General features: G+C 37.2%; 2 protein-coding genes across 5 annotated transcripts; one reads left to right on the forward strand and one right to left on the reverse strand.

Moving 5' to 3' along the window:
• Positions 1 to 38: 38 nt before the first annotated feature.
• LOC131525454 (uncharacterized) lies at positions 39 to 18,495 on the reverse strand. Of its 3 annotated transcripts, XM_058753079.1 has the most exons (6): positions 5,685 to 5,844; positions 2,403 to 2,505; positions 2,152 to 2,311; positions 1,639 to 1,755; positions 464 to 516; positions 39 to 169 (listed from the first exon to the last, which is right to left on the reverse strand). In XM_058753079.1, exons 1-5 carry the CDS (start codon positions 5,713 to 5,715, stop codon positions 484 to 486), a joined length of 444 nt encoding a protein of 147 aa, XP_058609062.1. In that variant the 5' UTR covers positions 5,716 to 5,844; the 3' UTR covers positions 39 to 169; positions 464 to 483. The 3 variants fall into 3 exon arrangements, 2 of the variants coding, with proteins under 2 accessions (XP_058609062.1, XP_058609061.1); XM_058753078.1 differs by having other exon boundaries at positions 2,152 to 2,505; XR_009267229.1 differs by lacking the exons at positions 39 to 169; positions 464 to 516; positions 1,639 to 1,755; ... (1 more) ...; positions 2,403 to 2,505; positions 5,685 to 5,844 and adding exons at positions 18,091 to 18,300; positions 18,389 to 18,495.
• A 277-nt stretch (positions 18,496 to 18,772) lies between these two features.
• LOC131525739 (uncharacterized) lies at positions 18,773 to 22,878 on the forward strand. Of its 2 annotated transcripts, XM_058753651.1 has the most exons (3): positions 18,773 to 19,225; positions 21,059 to 21,100; positions 21,619 to 22,878. In XM_058753651.1, exons 1-3 carry the CDS (start codon positions 18,817 to 18,819, stop codon positions 21,798 to 21,800), a joined length of 633 nt encoding a protein of 210 aa, XP_058609634.1. In that variant the 5' UTR covers positions 18,773 to 18,816; the 3' UTR covers positions 21,801 to 22,878. The 2 variants fall into 2 exon arrangements, with proteins under 2 accessions (XP_058609634.1, XP_058609635.1); XM_058753652.1 differs by lacking the exon at positions 21,059 to 21,100.
• Positions 22,879 to 26,786: the final 3,908 nt, after the last annotated feature.

A 26,786-nucleotide genomic window follows, 5' to 3' on the forward strand; every position in this document is an offset into this window, starting at 1 on the left:
GAATAGGTGTAGACTTCTTAAACTCTGTGGTAATATTCTGAAGCTGATTAGATGAGTGAAATCAGGACGTGTGGTTGGCTATAGCTGCGTATATCACGTTGACTGGAGCAGGAGCCGCCGCTCTGGACCGCCGGAGGAACCGGAGACTGGCGTACTGTACTTGTGCTGCCTGGAAAACAACAGCATCTGCGTTAATAAATCAATATTAATGTTGCTCTCAGAGCACAAAACAGCACAAAATACCGACTACACAGACAAACAGGAGAACAAAGGTTCCTTTCTTAGTTATGCCATTTCTTTATGGTATTCTTATCCCTGTTTTTACATCATTTTCTGAGTTTGTGGTTTTCTAATGCCAATGTCTCACATTTTTTTGTCCGTATAGAATTTTCTGAGTTATGCCATTCTTATGCTACTTTCTTGCATATATACCATTTTTTGAAAGAATCCAAGTCTATCCCACCTTGACATTTGAGTTTTCTGTCACGCAGCTGATGCAAGAGACCTTGGAAGAACCTAAAAGAAAAACATGTAAAATGATGCACAACGCTGTGTGGTGTAACCTGCATTTCAGTCAGGTTTAATTTGGAGCTTCATGCTGTTTTAAAGGGGTCATGAACTGAGAAATCAAAATTTATTTGACATTTTGATACATAAGAGGTTGCTGTACTATAAAAACATTCTGCAAGATTCATAACTCAAAACTTTAGTTAGTCTAAAAACAGCTTATATTGAAGGCAGTCTGCCAAAAGCTTGTGGAATGTGCCATTCTGTGATGTAATAATGTGGATAAGCACCGCCTCCACAGAAGAAGATCAACACCTGCTTCTACATCACTGCCTGTTTAGCCCCGCCCACCGATTCTACATCACTGCTTGTTTAGCCCCACCCACCGATTCTACATCACTGCCTCTTTAGCCCCGCCCACTGATTCGCGCACGTAGTGTAAATAATGAAAAGTTGAGGCGAACACGCAGCGCAGAAACCAAACGATGACGATGCTCTGAAGACGAGACGCTGTGCCAAGTTGTGGAAAAACAGTCTTTGCATTGCCTTCCTTCTGATCCCAACGTTAGGAAAGAGTGATTTAATTGTTTTTTATGAAGATCCGGACCACGTCAGTAAGAACTCAGTCCTTTGTTTACTTCATTTCAACTCGGATTCGTTTACAAACAAGGCACAATTCGATGCAGGATTTTCAGAGAGATTGAACCTAAAAGACGATGCTGTGAGACTATATTGGATCTGACAGTAATGTCATAACACAAGTGTGATTAACTGTTTTTATTACGTGATCACTATTGCTTTGTCTGTTAAACGGACCGTTTGATACGAGTATTTATGCGTTTTTGATCTAAATCACAGCAGCGTCTATCTGTGAGGAATGTAGGCTGTCAATCATAACTATTAGCCAATCACAGCAGTGGGCGTTTACTTCTGAGTCTACAATCCTCCACAGCTATTCAAACAGAGCCTTCTGATGAGGGGGCAAAAACAGGACAGAATATAGACTATTACTTCTAAATTATGATTTTGGTGTAAAAATCTTGATAACATTATAAGTGGACCTCAGAGAACAAAATAAAAACAGAGGCCGTTCATGACCCCTTTAAGAGCAGAGGGTTCTCAGTTTCTCACCTTGCCTGTAACAGAGCACACACACGCAGAGAATACAGCAAATCCCACATACGACACAAGCACAGACCAAGAGCGTCCTGCAGCCCACACTCTCTGACGAGCGCCGCTGTTCAGCGTCTGAAACACAAAACCAAACCACTCACCAAACAAACCAGTGGAAAGCGGAGCAGTTTCACTGGAACAGATGAGAGTCACAGAAACAGAGGTTACTGCCAAACCATGAAGAAACTAATCCTTCTCTCTAAATAGGTCTTCTGTATAATTAGTGAATGTATTTCCCATTTAGCTGGAAGTCTTAATATGACGGAACTATTCTTCAAGTTTGCTTTGATGTTATCCACTATATCTGAACCATGCTGATGAAGGAAGAGGTTTGTTCTGGAGAAGTGATCCACTAAAACACAGAGCACCTTTACGGCTTTGCTCTGACATCACAGCACTCTCGTTTAGAATTATAACATAATTCATATAATATAAAATCATGATGTTTTGGCTGATCTGAAGAGCACTAACCTGCAAATGTGAGTCTGACAGCAGTCCCAAAGCGCATTGTCTTTGCACTGACACCAAGAGCGCAGTAATACAGCCCCAGATCCGACTCTCTGACCCCAGCGATCGCCAGGCTGACCGAGTCAAGCCTGCTGTCTGCTTCCAGCCCAAAGTGACTTTCATCCTTATTATAGTAAGTAACAAAATAATTTTTTGCAAGCTTTCCTCTTGCTCCTGATATGAGTAATGTAATATTATCAGAGCTCAGTCGATACCATGCCATCTCAGAGCTGGAGTTCAGGAAACAGGGCAGAGTAACATTCTGCTCCAGCTGGACGCTCATATTCACCGTGGCTGTGTGACACTGTGTGCTGAAGCCTAGGAAAGACAACAAGCATAAGCACACAAATGCAGAAGTTCTCTAAATCAATTGTTATAACTAGGAAACCACACACTATATATATATATATATATATATATATATATATATATATATATATATATACAGTATATGTGTATAGTTCAGTCATAAAACTCTAGATGGCGCAGGCTGGCAGGTTGTTAACTCTCTGATGATATTCAGAGAGTTAAACGACTTGGCACAAGCTGATGTGTTCATGAGCTTACTGCCTTGCATTTATATATAAACATTTTTTCTTAAATGTATACATGCTTGTGATTGTATTTATATATGCATAATAAATTTACACAGTACACACACATATATTATGTGAACAAAAACTTTTATTTTGGATGTGATTAATCTTGAATAATAATTTGACAGAACTAATATATACAGGTGCTGGTCATATAATTAGAATATCATCAAAAAGTTGATTTATTTCACTAATTCCATTGAAAAGGTGAAACTTGTATATTATATTCATTCATTACACACAGACTGATATATTTCAAATGTTTATTTCTTTTAATTTTGATGATTAGAGCTTACAGCTCATGAAAGTCAAAAATCAGTATCTCAAAATATTAGAATATTTACATTCGAGTTTGAATAAATGACCATCCCTACAGTATAAATTCTGGGTATCTCTTGTTCTTTGAAACCACAATAATGGGGAAGACTGCTGACTTGGCAATGATCCAGAAGACGAACATTGACACCCTCCACAAAGAGGGTAAGTCACAGAAGGTCATTACTGAAAGGTGTGGCTGTTTACAGAGTGCTGTATCAAAGCATATTAAATGCAAAGTTGACTGGAAGGAAGAATTTGGGTAGGAAAAGGTGCACAAGCAACAGGGATGACCGCAAGCTTGAGAATACAGTCAAGCAAAGCCGATTCAAACACTTGGGAGAGCTTCACAAGGAGAGAACTGAAGCTAGGGTCAGTGCATCAAGAGTCACCACGCTCAGACGTCTTCAGGAAAAGGGCTACCAAGCCACTTCTGAACCAGAGACAACGTCAGAAGCATCTTACCTGGGCTGTGGAGAAAAGAACTGGACTGTTGCTCAGTGGTCCAAAGTCCTCTTTTCAGATGAAAGTAAATTTTACATTTCATTTGGAAATCAAGGTCCCAGAGTCTGAAGGAAGAGTGGAGAGCACAGAATCCATGTTGCTTGAAGTCCAGTGTGAAGTTTCCACAGTCAGTGATGATTTGGGCTGCCATGTCATCTGCTGGTGTTGGTCCACTGTGTTTTCTGAAGTCCACAGTCAACGCAGCCGTCTACCAGGAAATTTTAGAGCACTTCATGCTTCCTTCTGTTGACAAGCTTTATGGAGATGCTGATTTCATTTTCCAGCAGGACTTGGCACCTGCCCACACTGCCAAAGGTACCAAAAGCTGGTTCAATGACCATAGTGTTACTGTGCTTGATTGGCCAGCAAACTCACCTGACCTGAACCCGATAGAGAATCTATGGGGTATTGTCAAGAGGAAGATGAGAGACACCAGACCCAACAATGCAGATGAGCTGAAGGCCACTATCAGAGCAACCTGGGCTCTCATAACACCTGAGCAGTGCCACAGACTGATCGACTCCATGCCACGCCGCATTGCTGCAGTAATTCAGGCAAAAGGAGCCCCAACTAAGTATTGAGTGCTGTACATGCTCATACTTTTCAGTTGGCCAAGATTTCTAAAAATCCTTTCTTTGTATTGGTCTTAAGTAATATTCTAATATTTTGAGATACTGATTTTTGACTTTCATGAGCTGTAAGCTCTAATCATCAAAATTAAAAGAAATAAACATTTGAAATATATCAGTCTGTGTGTAATGAATGAATATAATATACAAGTTTCACTTTTTGAATGGAATTAGTGAAATAAATCAACTTTTTGATGATCTTCTAATTATATGACCAGCACCTGTACAGTAGTCAACATTTGAAGTGGATCAAAACCTTTCATCAAAGCTGTCCTAAAACCTAAAACCAAAATGCGTTTTTGTCTTAGGACAACTTTGATTAACTTTTTTGATCCACTTCAAATGTTGACTACTGTATATATTAGTGCTGTCAAATGATTAATCACGATTAATCGCATCCAAAATAAAAGTTTTTGTTCACATAATATATGTGACCCTGGACCACAAAACCGGTCTTAAGTGTCATTTTTTCGAAATTGAGATTTATACATCATCTGAAAGCTGAATAAATAATCTTTCCATTGATGTATGGTTTGTTATGATCGGACAATATTTGTCTGAGATGCAATTATTTGAAAATCTGGAATCTGAGGGTGCAAAAAAATCTAAATATTGAGAAAATCACCTTTAAAGTTGTTCAAATGAAGTTCTTAGCAATGCATATTACTAATCAAAAATGAAGTTTTGATATATTTACAGTAAGAAATTTACAAAATATCTTCATGGAACATGATCTTTCCTTAATATACTAATGATTTTTGGCATAAAAAAAAAAATAGATAATTTTGACCCATACAATGTATTGTTGGCTATTGCTACAAATATACCCCAGCGACTTAAGACTGGTTTTGTGCTCCAGGGTCACATATGTGTGTGTTCTGTGTATATTTATTATGTATATATAAATACAAACACATGCATGTATACATTTAAGAAAAATGTTTATGTTTATATATTAAATATATTTATATATAATATAAAATATAAAAATATGCATGTATATATTTACATTTAGTCATTTAGCAGACGGTTTTATCCAAAGCGAATTACAAATGAGGACAATAGAAGCAATCAGACCAACAAAAGAACAATGATATAAAAGTGCTATAACAACTCTCAGGCCTTTTTTAAAAGAAAACAAGCAGTTAGAAAACAAATAGTTTGTGTTGTTGTTGTTAATTATAGGCCTATATTAAAAAAAAAAAAAAAAAAAGGAAAAAAGAATAGAATAGAATAGAGAAAGCTAGTGTTAAAGGTTTTTTTTTAAAGAAAACAATTAGAGTGCAAGTCTTAAAGGGTAAAGTGTTTTTTTGTTTTTTTTTATAAAAAAAAGACAACAAACAGATTAAATAGATTTAGAATAGAGAGTGTTAGAGGGTCAAATAAAGATGGAAGAGGTGTGTTTTTAGCCCTTTATATATTAATAGAGATCAATTTATGGATGTATACTCACTGAGTAAAAGGATAAGTTTGAAAATGCTCATGTTCCAGTCTCTCTGTCAGGTGCAGTTCATCTGCTCTGAGCAGGGGGTCTTACTTATAAACGCTTAGCTTTGCTACCACTCAACAGGTCAGGCTTTCACTTATAAACCACAGTTTTGCACATCTCCACAGTTGTCATGCTGATGTTTACTGAAAAGGGAAGAATCTGTTTGCTGCTGCATAGCACAACACTTAAGTTTCATTTTTGAGGAATAAGGAAACTCTAGACTCACTCGGTGTTCACACTCGCTTCCATCAGCCACTACCACACATCAATGATGCAAATATACAACAGACCTACCATGCTTTCTCACATTGTTTTTGTCATTTCTGCTCATTAGACATGTATATTTAGGTTTTATCCAAAGCAGCTGATAATGCATCCAAGGTATGCAGCGCGTGTGCATGTGTGTGTTCCCTGAGAAATGAACTCATGACTCTCATCTTTGATTCTACACTACTAACACTTGTTCAAATACAGGAGCAAGAGCCCAGCATCTGCCCAGTCAGCAAACAAATTTGGCCCAGATTTGGCATGCATCCGGCACTGGCATACAGCATGTGGGCCAAACATGACCCGGGTTTGGCAGAGATGGTACCGGGTTTAAGACGGCACACAAGACATGGTTCAGATGTCAAATATAGATATGTGGGCCACATAAGTATTGCCGATCTTGACCCACATTTAAAATCCATTTCAAATATTTTTGACTAAAATCCCAATGTAATATATTCACATATATGTGAAACACTGTTAAATATATTGAAATACATTTTGAAAATATATTTTTAAAATGCATAACATAAAGCTCATTGTGTGTTTAATTGTGTTTACATGTGAAATTATATTCATGCCTCATATGACATTATATGATATGATATATGTTATATTATAGAATAGCTATCCTGTTGTTTTATTTATATACAACTGACTTCAAACAATGTTTTGCATTCACTGCTTTCATATTCTCATTCAATTTACAGCTTGATGTAGGCCTACTAAACAATACATGATGAAGTTTCAGGACATTTTATTTGACTTTTATGTACTATTTATGTAAATGCTTTGATGTGTTTAGGCCATGCTGGCCAATCAGAAGCCTGACAAAGTTTCCAGTAGGCGGAGATAACAGCGCAGGCTCCGACGTCACAAGCCAAAAACTCCAGTTTAGCTGTCTACACGATAACACTGCAGCCGGAGTTTTTGAAAGTCTTCGCCCTGGCAGGAGTTTTCAAAGTGTTCGGTTTCAGTGACCTGCTGCAGCGTGGGTTTCACACGGGTCAGATGTGGGCCAGATCTGGGCCGACACTATGTTGCTGTCTGGGTTCCTGTATGTCCTACAAGGCCATCTTGTTTAACTCTGCTCTGAGGACACTTCATACACAACAACCTACAGAGGGGTCAATCATAATTCAAAAAAAGACACAGATGATAATAAAAAAGTTCTTTAAAAAATTTTAATCAATAACGGTAAGACGTAACCAGAGTACCTCACTTCAAACTGTAACAGTCTGTATATTATTTTCTAAACTTTAAATGTAGTGAAGTTTTTGTTCAAGCAGACTTTGTTGCTTGTGGAAACCTCACGCGAGCCTGAAAGATACTTAAAACTTTTGAAGACTGTTCACCAGAGACTAAATTTCAGTCCAGCAGACTTTTCTGCACACTTCACCACCGAGGCCAAAATGAGCATTGTGAATATAAGAGCCTCACATTACATTGTTTGTTTGAATTGTATTTCAGGGCAGTTCGTGAAGACCGATAACCTGGACAGAAGTCCGTTCCAGATCCAGCCTCCACCCCAGACTTCTCATTCACAAGGATTGCTGTCTACTAGATATTATGCGTACTCTTCAGACTTGGGTTCATGCAGATATTATTCAGGGACATGAACACTTGAATATTGCAAAAATAGAGAAACTACCTTATTTAAGAATTTTGTGTTAATTGCGTGGACATTAAACAAATATATATTTATTTTACTGTTTGTTGTTTTGTTTTCCAAAGCACCTAAAAGCCAGTTCACACTGCCATACTCCAACAGGGTGAACACACTGACCAAGCAAAACAAATAAGCATGTTTTTTAAATAGTTTTTTATAGTTTTTGTGAAAGTGTGAACTGACCATAATGCTGTATGTTAGGTGTGAGATTCATTCAACTTGGTTTGCTGATTAAACCTGATTAAATATAATATTAATATAATATTAAATATATATTAAATATTGTCGTTGTTGTGACTATTCATCTGGGAGGGGTGTGTATCAAGTGGTTATGGTTTTGTTGAGGCTGACATGTGGAAGCCATCTGGTCCAGTGTATAGGGCCAGAATAGGGCCAGCTATGGTCATACAGGACCTCAGATCCCACTTAGCAATTTTTCTCTGGCCCAGCTCAGTTATGGGTAATTAGCTTGGCTGAGACTTGGGCCAATTATGGCCCTTGTCTGGAATCCAGGCCTGGTCCACACTAGGACCGTAAGTCATTGCGGTATGTGGGCCAAGCAAAAGCTGATTGTGTGAGCCGGAGCTGGGCCAGAAAAAAATTGCTATGTGGGTGGACAACCACGAGATAAAGTTTCAGTTTCATTTTGCATGTGAGCGAGCGCTGAAACGACTGAAGCAGGATTCTGAAACTGATCGTTTCATGACCTTCTTCTCGAGTTCCTGTGTGTCTTCAGTACACTGTAAAAAACATACTGAAGTACTGAAATCTGTTTTGTACCTTTGAAATACACTGATAACCACCAAATGCAGATGGTGATGAGTCACATGATGAAGCAAAGCCCATCACAAGCAGCTTTTAAATAATAACATATATAGAAGGTGCACAGTGTCATTCACACAAACACTAAACACCATCATGCTGAGACTCATTAAACTGAAATATGCAATAAACATTACAAACATGAAATATGCAATAACATACAACCCTAATAAACATAACTGATAAAAAAAAAAAAAAAACTAAGAAGAAATCTAGATATTTCAAAGAAAAAACATCAAATTCAAACAAAATTTGAAATGCAACGCAGGGAATTCTGGGAACATCAATTTACGGTTTTCCCCTGTAAATTTTACATTCACTTCCAAAAGCGGTATTTTACCGTAAAATTGTCTGAAATGTATATTACAGTTTTTCACCGTATATATTAGGGGAACTTACCGTTAACCATTTAACAGGTTTTTACCGTAGCTTTTTCACAGGTTTTTACCGTTAAAATCACGGTCATTTTTTACAGTGTATGGTTTGACTGGATTTTAAGATCTCTGTCAGTCAGTTAGTTATAGTTTGGGCATTGTTGAGTATGCATTCTAAGTCACTTGTTTATCTCTAGCTTTTTCTTCTACTGTAGGTTTCTCTTCTTTTTCTTCCATAGGAATGCCATCAAGAGTAGATCTTTGCGTCTGATTAGTGGAGAGAAGCATTTTCATGAGGACAGAAACACCATATTATAGTTTCTCCTTAAACATTTTTACAGAAAATGTAATTGCTCCCAAAACAAATAACACAGCCAAGTACCTTAGACAAACGTCTCAACTTTACTGTATATTGAACCCAGATTGAAAATACACATTAAAAACAGCACACTATTAAAAACACGTACTTATCATAAAGTCGCTCAATGAGGAGTTTTGTTAAAGGAATAGGTAACCAAAAAATGAAAACGTGCCGAAAATGTCCTTACTCTCCGGCCATTCAAGATGTAGATGAGTCAACACAGAGGTGGAGTCATAAAACAAAACGCCCTCATTCTGTCCCTCGCAATTTTTTTGTGGGTGGAAATGAGTCCAAACATAGCTTTTTTTTTTTTTTAAAGAGAGTAATTAATCAGACACACAAGCTGCTTTAAGAACATGCTCCATTCATTGTCAATGAAACATCTGCACATGAGCTCTTTCCCCAAACATTCTCTTGAAGTTACAGATGTTTCTTCACTTTCAAATGATGTTCTAAATGGAGACACTGCAAAAGCACCGAAAAACAAACATATGTGCATGTCAAAATACAATGGCCTCAATTGCAAGGCAGTGATGATTCTGGCTCCATAGCAGGACTAGAGGGACATAGATGGAAAACATATTCATATCCAGCCTCCTGCTACGAGTGGTAGCCTCTTCCACAACTAAGAAAGGATCTCTGTAGTGAAGGTGGCAGCTTCTACAGTGTCCTCCGCCCAAACCATTGCCCAGAACAAATAAAGTCATGCCTTATGTGATTGTGGGTGATGAGGCATATCCACTAAGAAATGACCTAATGAAACAATATTCATATAGAGACATGGATCATGATCAGAGGATTTTTATTATTTGTCTTTAGCAAGCTTTCTAAGGGGCTGAGGGTGTTTGGTCCATCTGCTCGGAGTCGGACAGACAAGGTGGTTCAGATCACCGTGGCTTCCCTTGCGTCCAGTTTTCATTCGGGAATGCAAATCAGATGCATACCCCTAGTGAAAAATAAATATGCTAAAATGTATTTGAAATACATTTATTTCATTTATTTATGTACTTAATGAAAATACCAAGCAATTGTACTTTTGGCATAGTAAACTGGTATACTTCAAGTCTGCTAAATTGGAACTAATTGTGTACTTAATGCACTTTAATTGTGTGGAAGTAGTGCTGAAGTCCAACTAGAGATATACTGAAGTATATTTGATTGTGCTAAAGTGGAGCTAGTTCAAGTATACTTCAGGTCCTTATCTCGCATTTAAAGACCGGTATTATTTAAAGATCATACAATCGTCATCAATAGTGACGTTAAAACACATTTTAGGCTTCATGTTAAGCTATTGTGCACAAGTAGTATTCCAAATAAAGTTTAATTATACATTTTATATCAGTAAGTCTCGAGCAATATGTCAGTAAATATGTTAACATATTTGAACTATACTTAGTATGAAATAAATGTATTTTAAATATATTACTCGGGTATACTCCACCAGGCTGCAGACTGGGAAAGTTCTAAGCACATCATGGGGCAGTTTATCACCTGGAGAATACTGAGCGCCTTTTCCACTTGGAAAAAAAATTAAATAAGTTTAATCAACATTTTTTTAAATATCCATGAAATGAAGCCACCTTAAAATGACAAGAAATTGTATTGTGCCATCTCAGGCTATGCAATTTATTATTTTATGAGTATTTTTCTACCTCATGTTTTGGTATTTTTGTCAACCCTGTTACTGACACAAGCGTTATTAGATACTATAGTTTAATTATAACTGTGTGATAGTGTTCACATATACAGTATGAGCAGCATTTTAGTCCCTCTTTTCACTGGGATTGTTTTGAATTTTGAATTTCTTTTATATGTTTATATCTGTCATTTAGATGACCAAGAACTTCATCATTTCCGAGGGTGACCACGTTAAGAAAAAAAAAATTACATTTAAAAAATGTTGTTTACATAATAGTGTTCAGTTTTACAACTTTAAATTGCACTATATTGTTTTGCACTTAGCATAAGTCGTATGACAATAGTAAACAGTCAAATTTTCAGTTTAAATCGGTTGATTGTTGATTTAGCACGTTACATTTCTAAGAGATCTAATGTTTTAGGGGTACTGTTATTAGATAATGTGTCCATCGGTTTGTTAACAGTATTGACACAGCATGATGCCCCCCCCTCAGTCAAGCCTCATAAATCATCAAAAATACAGCACTACAGAAGTGAGAGAAACATGCTCGTGTTTTAAGTGCAGGAATCCTGGCTGAGAGGTGATGAAACCTCATAGAAGTGATGTCACTTGAATGTACATTATTTTACAAGGTTTTTTTGATGAGGGTAACAGGGCTGACACGAAAACACGGGACACCAATAAAAAGATTTAAATTTTATTGAAAAAAAATGCATACTTTGCTCAACAATGAGACTATTTTAAACACTATGCAAATGTGATTTTTATGTCATTTTGCCTTCATGTTGCAAATTAAAAGTCCTGCTGAAAAAGAAAAATCATAGTGAGTGACAGGCCAAAAACCTTACCCTTATCAGCATAAATGCTATTTAAATTATTTAAAATAATATTTAATTGACTTTTTTTGATGTAATATTGATGAAAGAATACATAGTATGATTATGTTTTTAAACTGCAAATTTATTCATGATTATTTCTTAGGGACGCAAAAGGCACCGATTTCATGGAATGAGCCACCTGTTTAACACGAGGAGCTCTGATCGATCCTGTTAGCACTGTACACACCACTTTAGCTCACTTTTTCTCAGTCAACCTAATCTTTTCATTTCTGTGGCAAATGATGCCTTCTATATTTCTATAATGTTTATCTAATGATAGCGGCATTGTGTCTCACATGGGACGAAGAGGATTACGTAAGAGTACAATTATATATGATATATGTGACCCTGGACCACAAAACCAGTCATAAGTGTCAATTTTTTGAAATTGAGATTTATACATCAAATGAAAGCTGATATATAATCAAAAGTGAATATTATATGATACATACTATTTAAGTGAAGCTGAAATAATCTTTCCATTGATGTATGGTTTGTTAGGATCGGACAATATTTGTCTGAGATGCAACTATTTGAAAATCTGGAATCTGAGGGTGCAAAAAAATCAAAATATTGAGAAAATCATCTTTAAAGTTGTTCAAATGAAGTTCTTAGCAATGCATATTACTAATCAAAAATGAAGTTTTGATATATTTACGGTAGGAAATTTACAAAATATCTTCATGGAACATGATCTTTACTTAATATCCTAATGATTTTTGGCATAAAAGACAAATGGATAATTTTGACCCATACAATGTATTGTTGGCTATAAATATATCTGTGCTGCTTATGACTGCTTTTGAGCTCCAGGGTCACATATAAACAACTTTTTTGGCAAATTTCAAGCAATTTGTATTTGAACATTGCAAAATTCCTCAACATACAGAGTCGGCAAAATAAAACATTTTGACATTAACATTTTGATGCAAAGTAATTTTATTAATTAAGTCATTAATGAATTAATCCACGTTATAAAAAAATCAACAAATGATTGCAATAATCCATATTATATTAGAACTAAAATATCAAACTACCTTATCACTCGGGTCATGGTCTTGTGGCAGCGTGGAGAATATCTGAGGAAGATAAGAGACAGGCAGAGGTGTACTATACCGAGTATATGGTGGTGGTGGTGTAGAGACAGGGCGTTTCAGGTAAATAGCAAATAAGCAATTCAGTAAATAAAACTGATAAAACACAGCTGTTGTGACGAGTCAGAAGCGTTTGGATCCATTTGCAGCTTTATTAGAGTAATCAGACAATACAGGGTCAAATACTGGCAAAGCAGAGCAGCAGGGGCTAGACAGAGACAGAATCAAGAACCGGGCAGAAGATCAGGGCAGGCGGCAAGCAGACACAGTCCAGGGAAAACAAGCCAAGGTCGGGGCAGGCAGAGAACAATCAGAAAACAGGATACAGTCCAAGGTCAAAAAACACAGAAATCAGACACGGGTATACGCTCAGAAATGACAGCAAGGGCAAATCAAGACTTCGCAAGGAGTCTGTGTGAGTGAGTGGCTTATATGTGTGAGTGTAAATGAGGTGCAGGTGTGGATGATCAATCAGTCCCAGGTATGAGGATGATGGGAAATGGAGTCCAAATGGAATGCTTAATATTCGGGGGATGGCTCCCTCTGGTGGTGCGAGGGAGGCGGTAAAGGAGCCTCCTCTGTAACAACAGCTTCTATTTTAAAATGGCAGTTTATTATTTCTGGCCGCAGTTATTAAGTGTAGCCCGTGCCAGGCCGCCTGCTGTAGTTGTGACCTCTTACGGAGTCCCTTCGTGGTCGTGTTGTGGAGAAAGACTTCTGCTCATTGCAAAAGTCACTCAAGTGGCAGACTTCCAGAAGAATGAGACGTAACTGCTGGAGACAACAAAACATCTGAAGTGGTCCAGTCCAACTTCTGTTATCGGCTGTTGCCCAATAAATGTACAGGCTACTCAGGTTTTTTTATGTTCCATCACTTTTATTTTACATAATTAATTATCAGTCCTCTTAGCTTCTTTCTAACGGTGGGATCCTGTCAGTTAGTCCATTTTTAATAATAACCTTTAATTTCTCATTCGCCAGGGACGTATACGTCATGTGAACTATTAGGGCAGTTTAATAAATGATTGTTTGCAACATATGGCCCTAGTTCTCTCCTACATGAACCTCACCTTTATACACATTCACGTCAGCTATACGGCCTTCACAGTGTTTCTGGCTTTTTTGATCAAAATATTTGCTAACACTTTATAATAACTGCAGGCTATGAATCATTAGGTAAGCATTAGTAAATAGTCAGTTCATCCTTTATAAAGCATTGTCCCAACATTAATAGTCAATAGTAAGCAGTTTATAAATACAGCTATAAATGCCTTGTTCTTGATTTATAACGCTCAGTTATCTTCCTAACAGAAAAAAATATGTGGAATATGTGTTAATAAAGCATTTATTAACACACTGAGCAACTATTATCATGTGTCTAAATAAGATTTATAAATGTACATTTAAATAGTTTATTAATCATTTACTTACACCTTATAAATGATCTTATGAACCACCGACAACTAAATAACTGGTTTGTAAACAACAATTTAGAAATGATAAATTGATTGTTAATGAAGTCAAGTCATCTTTATTTATACAGCGCTTTTACAATACAGATTGTGTCAAAGCACTTAACAGCATCAAATTAGAGGATAGAGTGTCAGTAATGTATAACACGATTAAACACTCAATTTTCTCAATTCTCAAAGTATGAAAATACAATTATTAAACATTATAGATATGCTCAAGAACAAAACATTTACAGCTGTATTTATAAACTGCTTACTAATGACTATTAATGTTGGGACAATGCTTTATAAAGGATGAATTGACTATTTACTAATGCTTAACTAATTCATAGTGTGCAGTTATTATAAAGTGTTACCAAATATCCCAGAGTGGCCACAACATCTGATCACACCGCAGTGTTTCACAAGTTAATATTTCATGACCTCAACATGCGGTGACGTATGTTAATATGTCATGGCCACAACAAAAGCATGTCCTTCTCCAGTCACTGTAGCCTGACTCGTTCAGTGAAGACCATCTGTTTCCTTCACGCTGGAAGGCAGGATTCACCACGGTTTTTCTATGTAAGAAAGCTGGACTAAATCCGATCCGATCAGCTTCATCTGAAGGAGGCTTCTTTGTTCTGAACACAATAGTAATCTGCAACCAGTGTCTTAAGCTTCACATGTCTCAAGTATTATTACAAAGACATTCTTTACATGAACAGTTTACATGAGCTCTGGTGAAATTCACAGGTTAAATGTTACGAAAGCATCAAGCTACTGTATATACAGTGAGGAAAATAAGTATTTGAACACCCTGCTATTTTGCAAGTTCTCCCACTTAGAAATCATGGAGGGGTCTGAAATTGTCATCGTAGGTTCATGTCCACTGTGAGAGACATAATCTAAAAAAAATCCAGAAATCACAATGTATGATTTTTAACTATTTATTTGTATGATACAGCTGCAAATAAGTATTTGAACACCTGTCTATCAGCTAGAATTCTGACCCTCAAAGACCTGTTAGTCTGCCTTTAAAATGTCCACCTCCACTCCATTTATTTTCCTAAATTAGATGCACCTGTTTGAGGTCGTTAGCTGCATAAAGACACCTGTCCACCCCATACAATCAGTAAGAATCCAACTACTAACATGGCCAAGACCAAAGAGCTGTCCAAAGACACTAGAGACAAAATTGTACACCTCCACAAGGCTGGAAAGGGCTACGGGAAATTGCCAAGCAGCTTGGTGAAAAAGGTCCACTGTTGGAGCAATCATTAGAAAATGGAAGAAGCTAAACATGACTGTCAATCTCCCTCGGACTGGGGCTCCATGCAAGATCTCACCGTGGGGTCTCAATGATCCTAAGAAAGATGAGAAATCAGCCCAGAACTACACGGGAGGAGCTGGTCAATGACCTGAAAAGAGCTGGGACCACCGTTTCCAAGGTTACTGTTGGTAATACACTAAGACGTCATGGTTTGAAATCATGCATGGCACGGAAGGTTCCCCTGCTTAAACCAGCACATGTCCAGCCCGACTTAAGTTTGCCAATGACCATTTGGATGATCCAGAGGAGTCATGGGAGAAAGTCATGTGGTCAGATGAGACCAAAATAGAACTTTTGGTCATAATTCCACTAAACGTGTTTGGAGGAAGAAGAATGATGAGTACCATCCCAAGAACACCATCCCTACTGTGAAGCATGGGGTGGTAGCATCATGCTTTGGGGTGTTTTTCTGCACATGGGACAGGGCGACTGCACTGTATTAAGGAGAGGATGACCGGGGCCATGTATTGCGAGATTTTGGGGAACAACCTCCTTCCCTCAGTTAGAGCATTGAAGATGGGTCGAGGCTGGGTCTTCCAACATGACAATGACCAAGCACACAGCCAGGATAACCAAGGAGTGGCTCTGTAAGAAGCATATCAAGGTTCTGGCGTGGCCTAGCCAGTCTCCAGACCTAAACCCAATAGAGAATCTTTGAGGGAGCTCAAACTCCGTGTTTCTCAGCGACAGGCCAGAAACCTGACTGATCTAGAGAAGATCTGTGTGGAGGAGGGCCAAAATCCCTCCTGCAGTGTGTGCAAACCTGGTGAAAAACTACGGAAACGTTTGACCTCTGTAATTGCAAACAAAGGCTACTGTACCAAATATTAACATTGATTTTCTCAGGTGTTCAAATACTTATTTGCAGCTGTATCATACAAATAAATAGTTAAAAATCATACATTGTGATTTCTGGATTTTTTTTTAGATTATGTCTCTCACAGTGGACATGCACCTACGATGACAATTTCAGACCCTCCATGATTTCTAAGTGGGAGAACTTGCAAAATAGCAGGGTGTTCAAATACTTATTTTCCTCACTGTAAACCACATTGAATCTTATGCCAACATCGCCACCTAGTGCTTAGAAACTCACAACTGCTCGGGTCATTTACATAAACCGCATATAAAGCATACATCTTCTACATAAACTTCAAATAAAGTGAGATTCAGTTACTAATATGACAGAATCACACACAAACACCCAATACTGGGTTAAAAAAAAAAGTGTTTAAAAGTAAGCGAAACACTGCTGTAACAGCGGTACCGTCCTAGCACTTCACAACTTCAACTTCAAGATCAAATAAAGCAATCGAACTTCAGCAAACAGTATTTCTTTTGTCACGTTTATTCACCCAATGAAAATATGTTCTTAATTATATAGGATAGAGAAAGAAAAAAACAACAAATCTCGAAACCTAGTCCTCGATTTTACACCAGTAAAAGTTTTACAGAGTTTTATACTGCGGTCAATCTAGCCGCCGCGCTGTTTTGTTGCGCGCGCATATACAGTGCATTACGGCGATCTTCCGCCTGCGTTCACTCAGCCAATTTATTTATTTAACTGCTTAACTTATACATACAAACAAGAACAGGGAAATAAGAGCAAGGGTAATATATTAAGAAAATGAGCTATATTAATAAAGTACTATCAGATTAACGGTCTGTAATATTATAATAATCTCTCTAAAAAAATAAATAAAATGTATTTTAAATAAGCCTTATAAAATTAAATTGTCTAAAAGTGTTAAGTAACAGCCTAATAATTATGGTTCAAACAAAATTATATCAAAATACAAAACAAGTGTCCAAAATCTCATATCTAACCTGTTTTGCTTAGCATTTCAGATAGCTTTAAAAAGGAAAGTCCCTGTTACCACAGACTAGTTTCACTTCAGATTGATAGTAGACCTTCTCAGGTTGTCACTCGCCCAAAATCGGGTAAGTCTGATGTTGCATTACAAAATAAAAGCCCTCCAAACTCTCATATAAAGGTTATTTTGCTGGGCATTTCAGATAGCTCTAAAAAGTAAAGTCCCCAGGAAAATAACCTTTATATGAGATTTTATTTTTTTATTTTGTAATGCAACATCAGACTTACCTGAATTTGGGTGAGTGACATCCTGAGAAGGTCTACTATCAATCTGAAGTGAAACTAGTCTGTGGTAACAGGGACTTTCCTTTTTAAAGCTATCTGAAATGCTAAGCAAAACAGGTTGGATATGAGATTTGGGCGGGCTTTTAGTTTGTAATTCAACATCAGTTATTTTGATATTTCGTTTGAACCATAATTATTAGGCTGTTACTTAACACTTTTAGACAATTTAATTTTTATAAGGCTTATTTAAAATACATTTTTTAGAGATTATTATAATAATATTACAGACAGTTAATCTGATATTACTTTATTAATTAGTATAGCTCATTTTCTTAATATATATTACCCTTACTCTTATTTCCCTGTTCTTGTTTGTATGCATAAGTTAAGCAGTAAAAAACATTGAGTGCGTTGAAATACGTTGCTCCGCTTTATAGTCGACAACTCCGACTGGTAACATTAGATGAATGAGCTTCCAGAGGAATCCACATCAAACACATCTCCACTCCGAGCAGCACTCAACTGAACACAGTCCCAATCAGACATGCATCCACAACACATCAGGAAATGAAGTTAGAGAAAGAAAAAGTCCTTCTGAAAAAATAGAAAATACCAAAAACAAACATAAGTATTCCTCCCACATTATACATAACAGAAGACGACAATATTCCAATATACTCACATGTTGAGCTTAAAACCAAAGGTTTCCCAGCCAGGACTTTGTAGACCCACAGTTCAAAGCAACATGTGTTCCCTCCACACAGACTGAACTACTTCTTCAGGCAACTGCTCACCTGATATACAATCCAGGTGAGTCTAACGCGCGCCCTCTAGTGCCTCTAGTATTGCCACACATAGAATTCTTAATTGCATTCCTCTAAGGATAGGAAAAACTGTGTTAGTGTGTTAGCACACACACACACACACACACACACACGCACGCACACACACACACACATGCACACACACACTCACTCACGCACGCACACGCACACACACACACACACACACATCTTGACAGCAGGCACATGACCTGCAGCTCCGCTCGAAGGTTCCTTGAGTAAGCGTGAAACAGAGGAAGTGTGTCAGAGAGCAGATCTGATGTGAGAGATGAGAGTCACTGCTCTACTCTGCCTCTCGTTGCATGGAGTGATTCTCACAGCACACAGTATGTCTGATCTGCTGGCCTTCGCTCTGCTGCTGTGTTCCTCAGAGCTGCGGTGTGATGCTGTGGGTTCATCTGTGTCAGGTCTCCAGCACCAGCGGGTCCGGCCCGGGGGCATGGCCGTTCTGCCCTGCGGTCAGCTGCAGGCTGGGAGAGTGACCTGGAGCAGAGATCTGCATGGACGCCAGGTGTCCATCCTCAGCACTGAGAACGGAGACGTGACCAGACACCTGCAGGATCACAACCACAGCTCGTTACCGGACCGGTCTCTGCTCATCTGGTTCGTCTCGTCCTGGGATCAAGGCTTGTATTACTGCAACGGGACTCCTGCGGCATGTCTGACAGTCAGAGCGGGTAAGAACCAAAGCCTCAGCGTGACATGCTGAAAGCACGTTTGTATATCACTGCTCAAAACTTGCTTGTTCTCAGAACATTACCTTTCTGAAGCTGACTTCTGTTTCATCTGCACTGTAAAAAAATAAGTGTAATTTTAACTGTAAAATTTTGTAAAAACACTACGGGAATAAAACTGTTAATAGGTTAATAGTTCCCGTACTATATACAGGAAAAAAACTGTAAAAGATCTAACCAGACATTTCATGTAATTTTACAGTAAAATGCTGTTAATTGGGCAGTTTTTAGAAGTAAAAAATAACAAATCAATTTACAGTTTACAGTCAAAAACTGTAAACTGATATTCCCAGAATTCCCTGCATGACACTGCACATTTGAAAGTATTTGGTTTAAATAATCATGTTTTTTAATACTTTTTGTTATCAGTTATGTGCATTTGGGCTTTATGTTACATCTTCTGTTGTTTAATTACAGTTTATTGCATTATTTAAGTATCGTGTGTTACCATGATGGTGTTTTGTGTTTGCATGAATGACTCTTGTGGAGAAGTTTGTGATGAGCTTTGATTCTTCATGTGGCTTTCTCTTTTACCACCTGCACTATTATGGTGGTTGACAGTATGTTAAAGGTACAAAACAGATTTTAATAGCAGTGTGTGTTGTTGAATTTACTGGTTTACATTCAAATTTCCTTACTGTTTTATACTGTAAATTGTACAGTTTGTTCTGTATTTTTTACAAAATTATTCTGGCAACCACAGCTGCCAAAGTTATTTTGTAAAAACTACAGAATTTGTTTTTACAGTGTGTCCTGTTCCTCTGTGTTCACTTCTTTTCCTGTATTTTGTCTGACGTTATCCTCTGTATTACTGCTTGATGTTATCTTCACCTATTTATTGTAAAGTGTCCTTGAGCTCTGGAACGATGCTATATAAACATTATTATCATATATTTCTAATATATATTATATAAATGTATTATCAAATGATATGAGCTGAAACCAAAATTTATTTTAAAACAGTTATTTTGCTAGCTGTGTATATTCTATGACAGCAAATGAAAGACTGGTATGAATGAATGAATGGTAAAAGGTAGGATAGATTAGATGTGGATCTTTGGTTTTGTGATGTTTTGATAGGATCGGTGGGTGACTTTCAGCTTCTTTCAACAGCTATTTGTCATATATTTTTACTTTTTAAAAAAAAATATGTATTAATTATTATGTATTCATTTCATTGCACATGAAAAGTTGCCTAACAGGTTAGAATATGTACAAGTGGGACACGCGAGATGTGATGGAAGAAGATCTCTAGGTCTCTAGGATCTGCTCATAGGCTCAGAGAGATTTGGGGAAACACAGGCCAGATCAACAAATAAATACAAAATAAACCAAGAGATTGTGCAACACTTCGAGTCAATAAGTAATTCATCATTTCATTAAACAAGGTTACATGACACTTGGTGACACAAACACACGTCTGTTCTGATAGTAAACGGAGTAAAATAAGCAGTCTATATATTTAATACGATCACTGCAGCAGATAAAGCACAGCCCACCGGAGACGACCCCGCTGCGCCTGCAATCAGGAGCGAGTTTCTACATCTGTGTTAACGGCTCAAACATGAAGTTAAAGCTGAACGTGTGAATGTCAACGATGTCTGTGTAATATTACACACACACACACTTCACAGCCGTTCCTTCTACAGAATATCTGAGAATATTGTAGAGCTCTTCAGAGACTCAAGACACAAGCAAGATGCATTTCTGTTCACGCAGATGATGAACAGAATTGGACTTTCACTGCACTTCTTCTGTTCTGTGTGATTTTCACAGCTGATGGACAGAACAGAGAGGATCTGGCTGCGTGTCTCAGAGGTGAGTCAGGACAGAAGGACATCGCTCTGGAATTTAAATGCTGCTTCACTAATATAAGCCTTTTATCCATGCAATCAATGCTGATTCTGCACAGAAGCTGAGAAATCCTTTCTCTGCGGTGGATAGACTCGCTGTGTAAGAATGACAAATCAAGCCTTTATTTATACTTTCACTTCCTCTTTATGAAAGTCTGTACTGTGGTAACAGTGAAGATGTAGGATTGTGACAGGCTTAATATTACTCAACTGTCTCAGAAAGTCATGTCATCATCTCACACGTTACATCCAAAATCATTCGATTCAAGTCAATTAAAATGAAAAAGATTGCAATTCGCTTTCCATTCAAAACAAACACAAGGATTAGATAACAGATGCAGAATTAAGATTGATTTGTTATAATAGATAAGGCAACATCATGTGCAGGTCAGACACCATCAACCTGTCATTTAAGAGATTCATAAGGCAATGTTTCAGGAGCAGAGTCTGAGTTTGCTGAAAGGTTTGTGTGTTGATCGTCAGGAGCGGAGCGTGTGGATGTGACGGAGCGGGTGCTGATGTTTGCTGGCGTTGCTCTGGCGGCTCTGACGCTGCTCTCTGCTACTGCAGCTGCTGTCAAAGCTTCACACTCCATCCGCAGAGAAACACGGAGATCTCGCAGCGCAGACCTGTACATCAACCTGAGAGAACACCAGTCAAACTAGCCTGGACTATTACACTGCTTAGCCAAGCGTCACTGTTGCTGTTGTTCCTACTAACACTATCTAACGCTAAGTATTATTCATATTATTTGAAGCAGCTAGACTTACCGCCTGCTTTTCAGCTGCTGAATTATAAAATTGGCAATGTGCAATAAACTTCCCCACACAGCAACCCCCAGCGTTTAACACTCTGAGTGTGGACTCACTGGACTCATATCAACACTGAAGCAGTGTTCACGTGAATGAGATAATTAGGTGATTAATTGAGTGATGATGACCATTATTGAAGACACCTGGTGTTAACAAGCAGAATCACCAAAGGAGAAAATCTAAATTTGTATGTCACCATTATAGTGGTCAGTGTTTGCATTAGCTGGGATCTTGACCATTGACTTTTTAATATTGTTTGGCTGCTGTAACTGAGTTATAACAGCCAGACAAGCCAAGCGTAAAAGTCATCAGGTGGTGATGGTTATGTTTTAACATAATCATTATTTGACTTGAGTCATTGAGCTTATTTAGAGTCTGGTCTCCGAGTTGTTTTGTCTTTATTGATTACAACAGCTTTGTGATTCCACAGCGAAAGATACTGTATTTTTTATACATTTTGCAATGGTTTCTTGCAAGCTGTTCTGATAAAAATAAAACAAAGTCTTTCCTTTAGGCAGACACAGACATCAAGAATCAGCGTATGAATCTCAACAACGGTGACAAACAGCATATTCAGATAAACAGATCAACTCTGAACGTCACAAAACAAGCTACTAAAGTCACATAAAACCAGCAAAAAAGTAAGAATAAAAGAAGTTACAAAGACAATTCAACTCGTAACTTATTCATGCCGCAATGCATGATGGGAGCCAATGATGAGTTTTTATTAGCTACAACATACTTTTTTGATGGTCACCATTGTTGTGATTCTCACGCTGATTCCTGATGTTTGTGTGTCTAAACTAAAGTTATTGTTTAGTTTGATATTGTGTAGGAGTGACTTCTGAAAACATCTGTCTGATTATGCCAAAAATACCAGCTCTTGTATTTTTCACCTTGTTGACGAAATCATTAAACAAAACCTAACTCAGGTGTTCAGGTCAATTCATGACTTGCATTAATGCAGGGAGACCCAAAAAAATGCTTTCCACTACAAATACCATTCATTTACAACCATCACAAACCATCAGCTAACCATCAAAACCATTAAAAAATGTGTTTCGGGACACATTCCAGCAGGATTTGTTGGTTTTAATAAGTCACCAACAGAAAGTGACCAATAACAAGTAGACCAACAGGAACCATATACAGTTTCCATTAAAACCCCAGTAAAACCATTGCAAATTCTGTGATTGTTTCTATAGTTTTTTCTTCAGCAGGGCATATCTAGAGTCCAGAACCTCAGAGGATGTGTTGCGTGTTTGACCTGTAAGCGGACCATCTGTGATGTAATACTCAAATGACTCTTTCAACATGTGTCTGTGATGAAATTCATTGCAGAAGTGCTTCAGGGGTTTCCTCTTTTTCCCTCTCTCCCTTCATCACACTGTGTGTCACAAGACAACTGAGCCAGAAACTTATTGCCAAAACACATTGAAGAAATATCCCCCCATCTTCTTCATTTCAATGTTCTTTTGACCTCTGCCTTTTTTATGTTTGTGAACAGCATAAAACACTGCAAATACTTTCTGACAGATGGTTTTGCTGCACTGTTTGTTTAAAGCATATCACGCAAGCAGGAGTTAAACTCAATATTATTATTTTCATTATATTTTCAGCATCATTACTCCAGTCTTCAGTGTCACATGATCCTTCATGATCATTCTAATATGCTGATTGGAAGAAAGAAAAAATACTTTTATTGAGCTACGATGTGTTACATTGATCAAAAGTGACATCTACAACCAGAATTCCGGAATTGTTGGGACGTTTTTTAATTTTTTTAATAAAAAGGTCATTTTTTGGATATGTGGGTGCTTAAGCATGAAGGGAAGCGGATAACCACTTTGCATACCAAAGAAACTGATCGTAACGCTCTTCTACTAGCTACGAGTTTCCATCCATCCTCTTTGAAAAGAGTTCTACAGATTAACCCCTTAACTGTCACCCACAGTTTTGAACAGAGACATTATAGTGCACTATCCAAACTTAATTTTTTATAATTCATGAATGAAAATGTTTTGTAACATGATTTTAATGTACCATTTACATGGTAATGCAATGTCTGATTTTAAAATGGGTTTCAAAGGATGAATTTTGAAATTTTAAGTTTTCTACTGATAAATAATTTCTTATGATTTCTAATTCGTGATAGAGAAAAAGGCAACTAAGAAGACTTTCTGTGACAAAGGTCAGAATTCATGTCATGATGTAGATTTTTTTCAGGTGCACTCTTGTCATAAACAGAGGTGTCAAATCCAGGGTCAGAAAGTAAAAGTCCTGCCATGTGTTTATTCCACCCATGAACTCAGCAGCTGATTTCACCAGAGGAGGAACCAACTCATTCCTTTCAAGTCACAAGCAAGTTTCGAGTCAAATCCCAAGACCTCAACGAGTTGAGGTAATTAAGAGATAATTGAGAGACTAATTAAATGATGATTGTGCATTAGTGATGAACACCTGCTGTTACTGTGAATCACAGAGGATCAGATGTTGATGTTTTATTGGTTAAAATGATACCACCATCATGTAGATCAGTGTTTGCTTTAGTTGGGCTCTTGACCCTTGACTCCTGTGTTAGATCTCTGTAGCAATGCATGTGCTGTTGTAAAGCGGAGAGATCAGTGCTGTGCAGTGAGCAACTGTTAGTTGTTTTCATATGATGAGGTAATCATCAGGTGCTTACCTGTTTGCATCCAATATACTGTGTGTATATATATATATACACATACAACATTTTTCATTTTTTTAATTTATGTTCTGCTTTTGAATAAACAACTCTGTGAAACCACAGTACGCAATGAATTTACTGCTGTAGTAGTTATAGAGAAAGAATTTTAAATCTAATGCATTTAAATATTTAAACTCCAGTCCTACTCAGACACACACAGACATCAAGAACCAGCGTATGAATCTCAACAATGGTGACAATCAACAAAATGCTTCATGCTGCAATGCATGCTGGGTAACACCACAGTATGAATAATTATTGTCACCACTGTTGAGGATCGTATGATAAGTGTTCATGTCTAAAAGCCTGAGCAATATAATTCTTAATTTTTCCAATATTTAATATTACGATGGCATTTGTTTAATAGTAAATTCCTGCAGTTCTGTAACAGCTGAACGTCAGTAAATAAACCAAAGAGAGACACCTTCATGATGTTCATTCAAGTGACATAAAAGCCAAAAGTGTAAGCTCATCTGCTTCCTCAAGCTTTTAATTCAGCAATGTGCAAATGTTTGTTGTGAACAATATTGCAATTGCTTAAAAGCAATCCATTCTCAGTTACTAAAAGGGTCAAGAGCCCAACTAAAGCAAACACTGATCTCCATGATGGTGGCATCATTTTAACCAATAAAACATCAACATCTGATCCTCTGTAATTCTCAATAACAGCAGGTGTTCATCACTAATGCACAATCAACATTTAATTAGTCTCTCAATTATCTCTTAATTACCTCAACTCGTTGAGGTCTTGGGATTTGACTCGAAACTTGCTTGTGACTTGAAAGGAATGACTTGGTTCCTCCTCTGGTGAAATCAGCTGCTGAGTTCATGGGTGGAATAAACACATGGCAGGACTTTTACTTTCTGACCCTGGATTTGACACCTCTGGTCATAAATTAATCTATTACTTTTCCTACATAATTTTTTAACAGAAAAAGTGGTAAAATACCTATTTAGGAGTCTTAGACCTTTCCAACGATATATAGTTTGTCATGATTAGATTAGGATTTAATTGTAAAATAGTGAAGTAAAGGTAGGCGTCCCACAGGGTGGACGGTGACAGTTAAGAGGTTAAGAAGGATTTGTCATTCAGATTCTGATTTTATCGAAAAGTCGCTGATTATGAAAGAAATTTTTGGATAGAGGATATCCCATAAAATGGGTTAATGATGCTTTTGATATAGCTTTTAAAAAAGCACATACAGAGTTGTTAAATAAGAAGACAAAACAGACAAAAAAACATTAGTTTACTTTTATTACTACATATTCGTCAACAACTTATCAGATCAGAAACATTTTTAAAAAACATTGGCATTTACTAACCTCGGACCCAGAGTTGAGTCCTCTTTATCGATATCCTCCGATGATTGTAAATAAGCGGTCTAAATCTTTAACTCTCCTACATCTCAAACCTTGAGTCCTATACAGAAAGGAAAAGATCGGTGCGGTAATTGTGCACAGTGTAATACATTCAAAACTGCGTTTTTTTGTACTGTATTTTTGAGTGTCTGCTTAATTGTGAAGAGATGATATTGTAATTTTGTTTAGATATTTATTGTCTAACAATGTGACTTCTCAAATATCATTAGATGTGTTTATAAAATAGGGAACATTGTTTACTGGTAATATTGAAAGTGTTTTTTATTGGATATTTGAGTCCTCGCTAATCATGTCTTACGAGTTGGTTCACATGTAGTGTCGATTACATTCATTGGTTGCGACTGTTTTTAAATGTTTTGTCTGTAACAGTATACACAAGCTTGATGAAGGTCAGTGGACCGAAACGTCACTGGTTTTTTGTAATAAATGTCTATATTTAGCATGGACCGATAGTGTGCGGGATCATCATTTTTTATTGATTGGATTCCATTTTGTTGTTGGAGTTTTTTTCTTATGCACCTATCAACTTCTCAGGTGTGCTGAGTTTGTGTTGATTGAATAAAATGAAAACTAAAAGAATTTCAAATCACATGAGCCAATATTTTATTCATAGAACATAGATAAACATAAGTGTTTAAACTGAGAAATTTTTATAATTTTATGCACAAAATGAGCTCATTTCAAATTTGATGTCTGCTAAAGGTCTCAAAAAAGTTGGGACGGGGCAA

The sequence above is a fragment of the Onychostoma macrolepis genome, chromosome 19 (genome assembly GCF_012432095.1).
Source record: "Onychostoma macrolepis isolate SWU-2019 chromosome 19, ASM1243209v1, whole genome shotgun sequence".
Lineage (NCBI taxonomy): Eukaryota > Metazoa > Chordata > Actinopteri > Cypriniformes > Cyprinidae > Onychostoma > Onychostoma macrolepis.

What these genes read in the sequence shown, in the direction of transcription:
- LOC131525454 (XM_058753078.1), bottom strand. Translation starts at nt 5,715, where the DNA reads ATGAGCATTTTCAAACTTATCCTTTTACTCA. An exon ending in CAAACTTATCCTTTTACTCA is followed by an intron (nt 2,506 to 5,684) that starts GTGAGTATACAT and finishes TGTCTTTCCTAG; the next exon opens with GCTTCAGCACACAGTGTCAC. An exon ending in CAGAAAACTCAAATGTCAAG is followed by an intron (nt 170 to 463) that starts GTGGGATAGACT and finishes GTTGTTTTCCAG; the next exon opens with GCAGCACAAGTACAGTACGC.
- LOC131525739 (XM_058753651.1), top strand. Translation starts at nt 18,817, where the DNA reads ATGAGAGTCACTGCTCTACTCTGCCTCTCGTTGCATGGAGTGATTCTC. An exon ending in ATGTCTGACAGTCAGAGCGG is followed by an intron (nt 19,226 to 21,058) that starts GTAAGAACCAAA and finishes TGATTTTCACAG; the next exon opens with CTGATGGACAGAACAGAGAG. An exon ending in TCTGGCTGCGTGTCTCAGAG is followed by an intron (nt 21,101 to 21,618) that starts GTGAGTCAGGAC and finishes GTTGATCGTCAG; the next exon opens with GAGCGGAGCGTGTGGATGTG.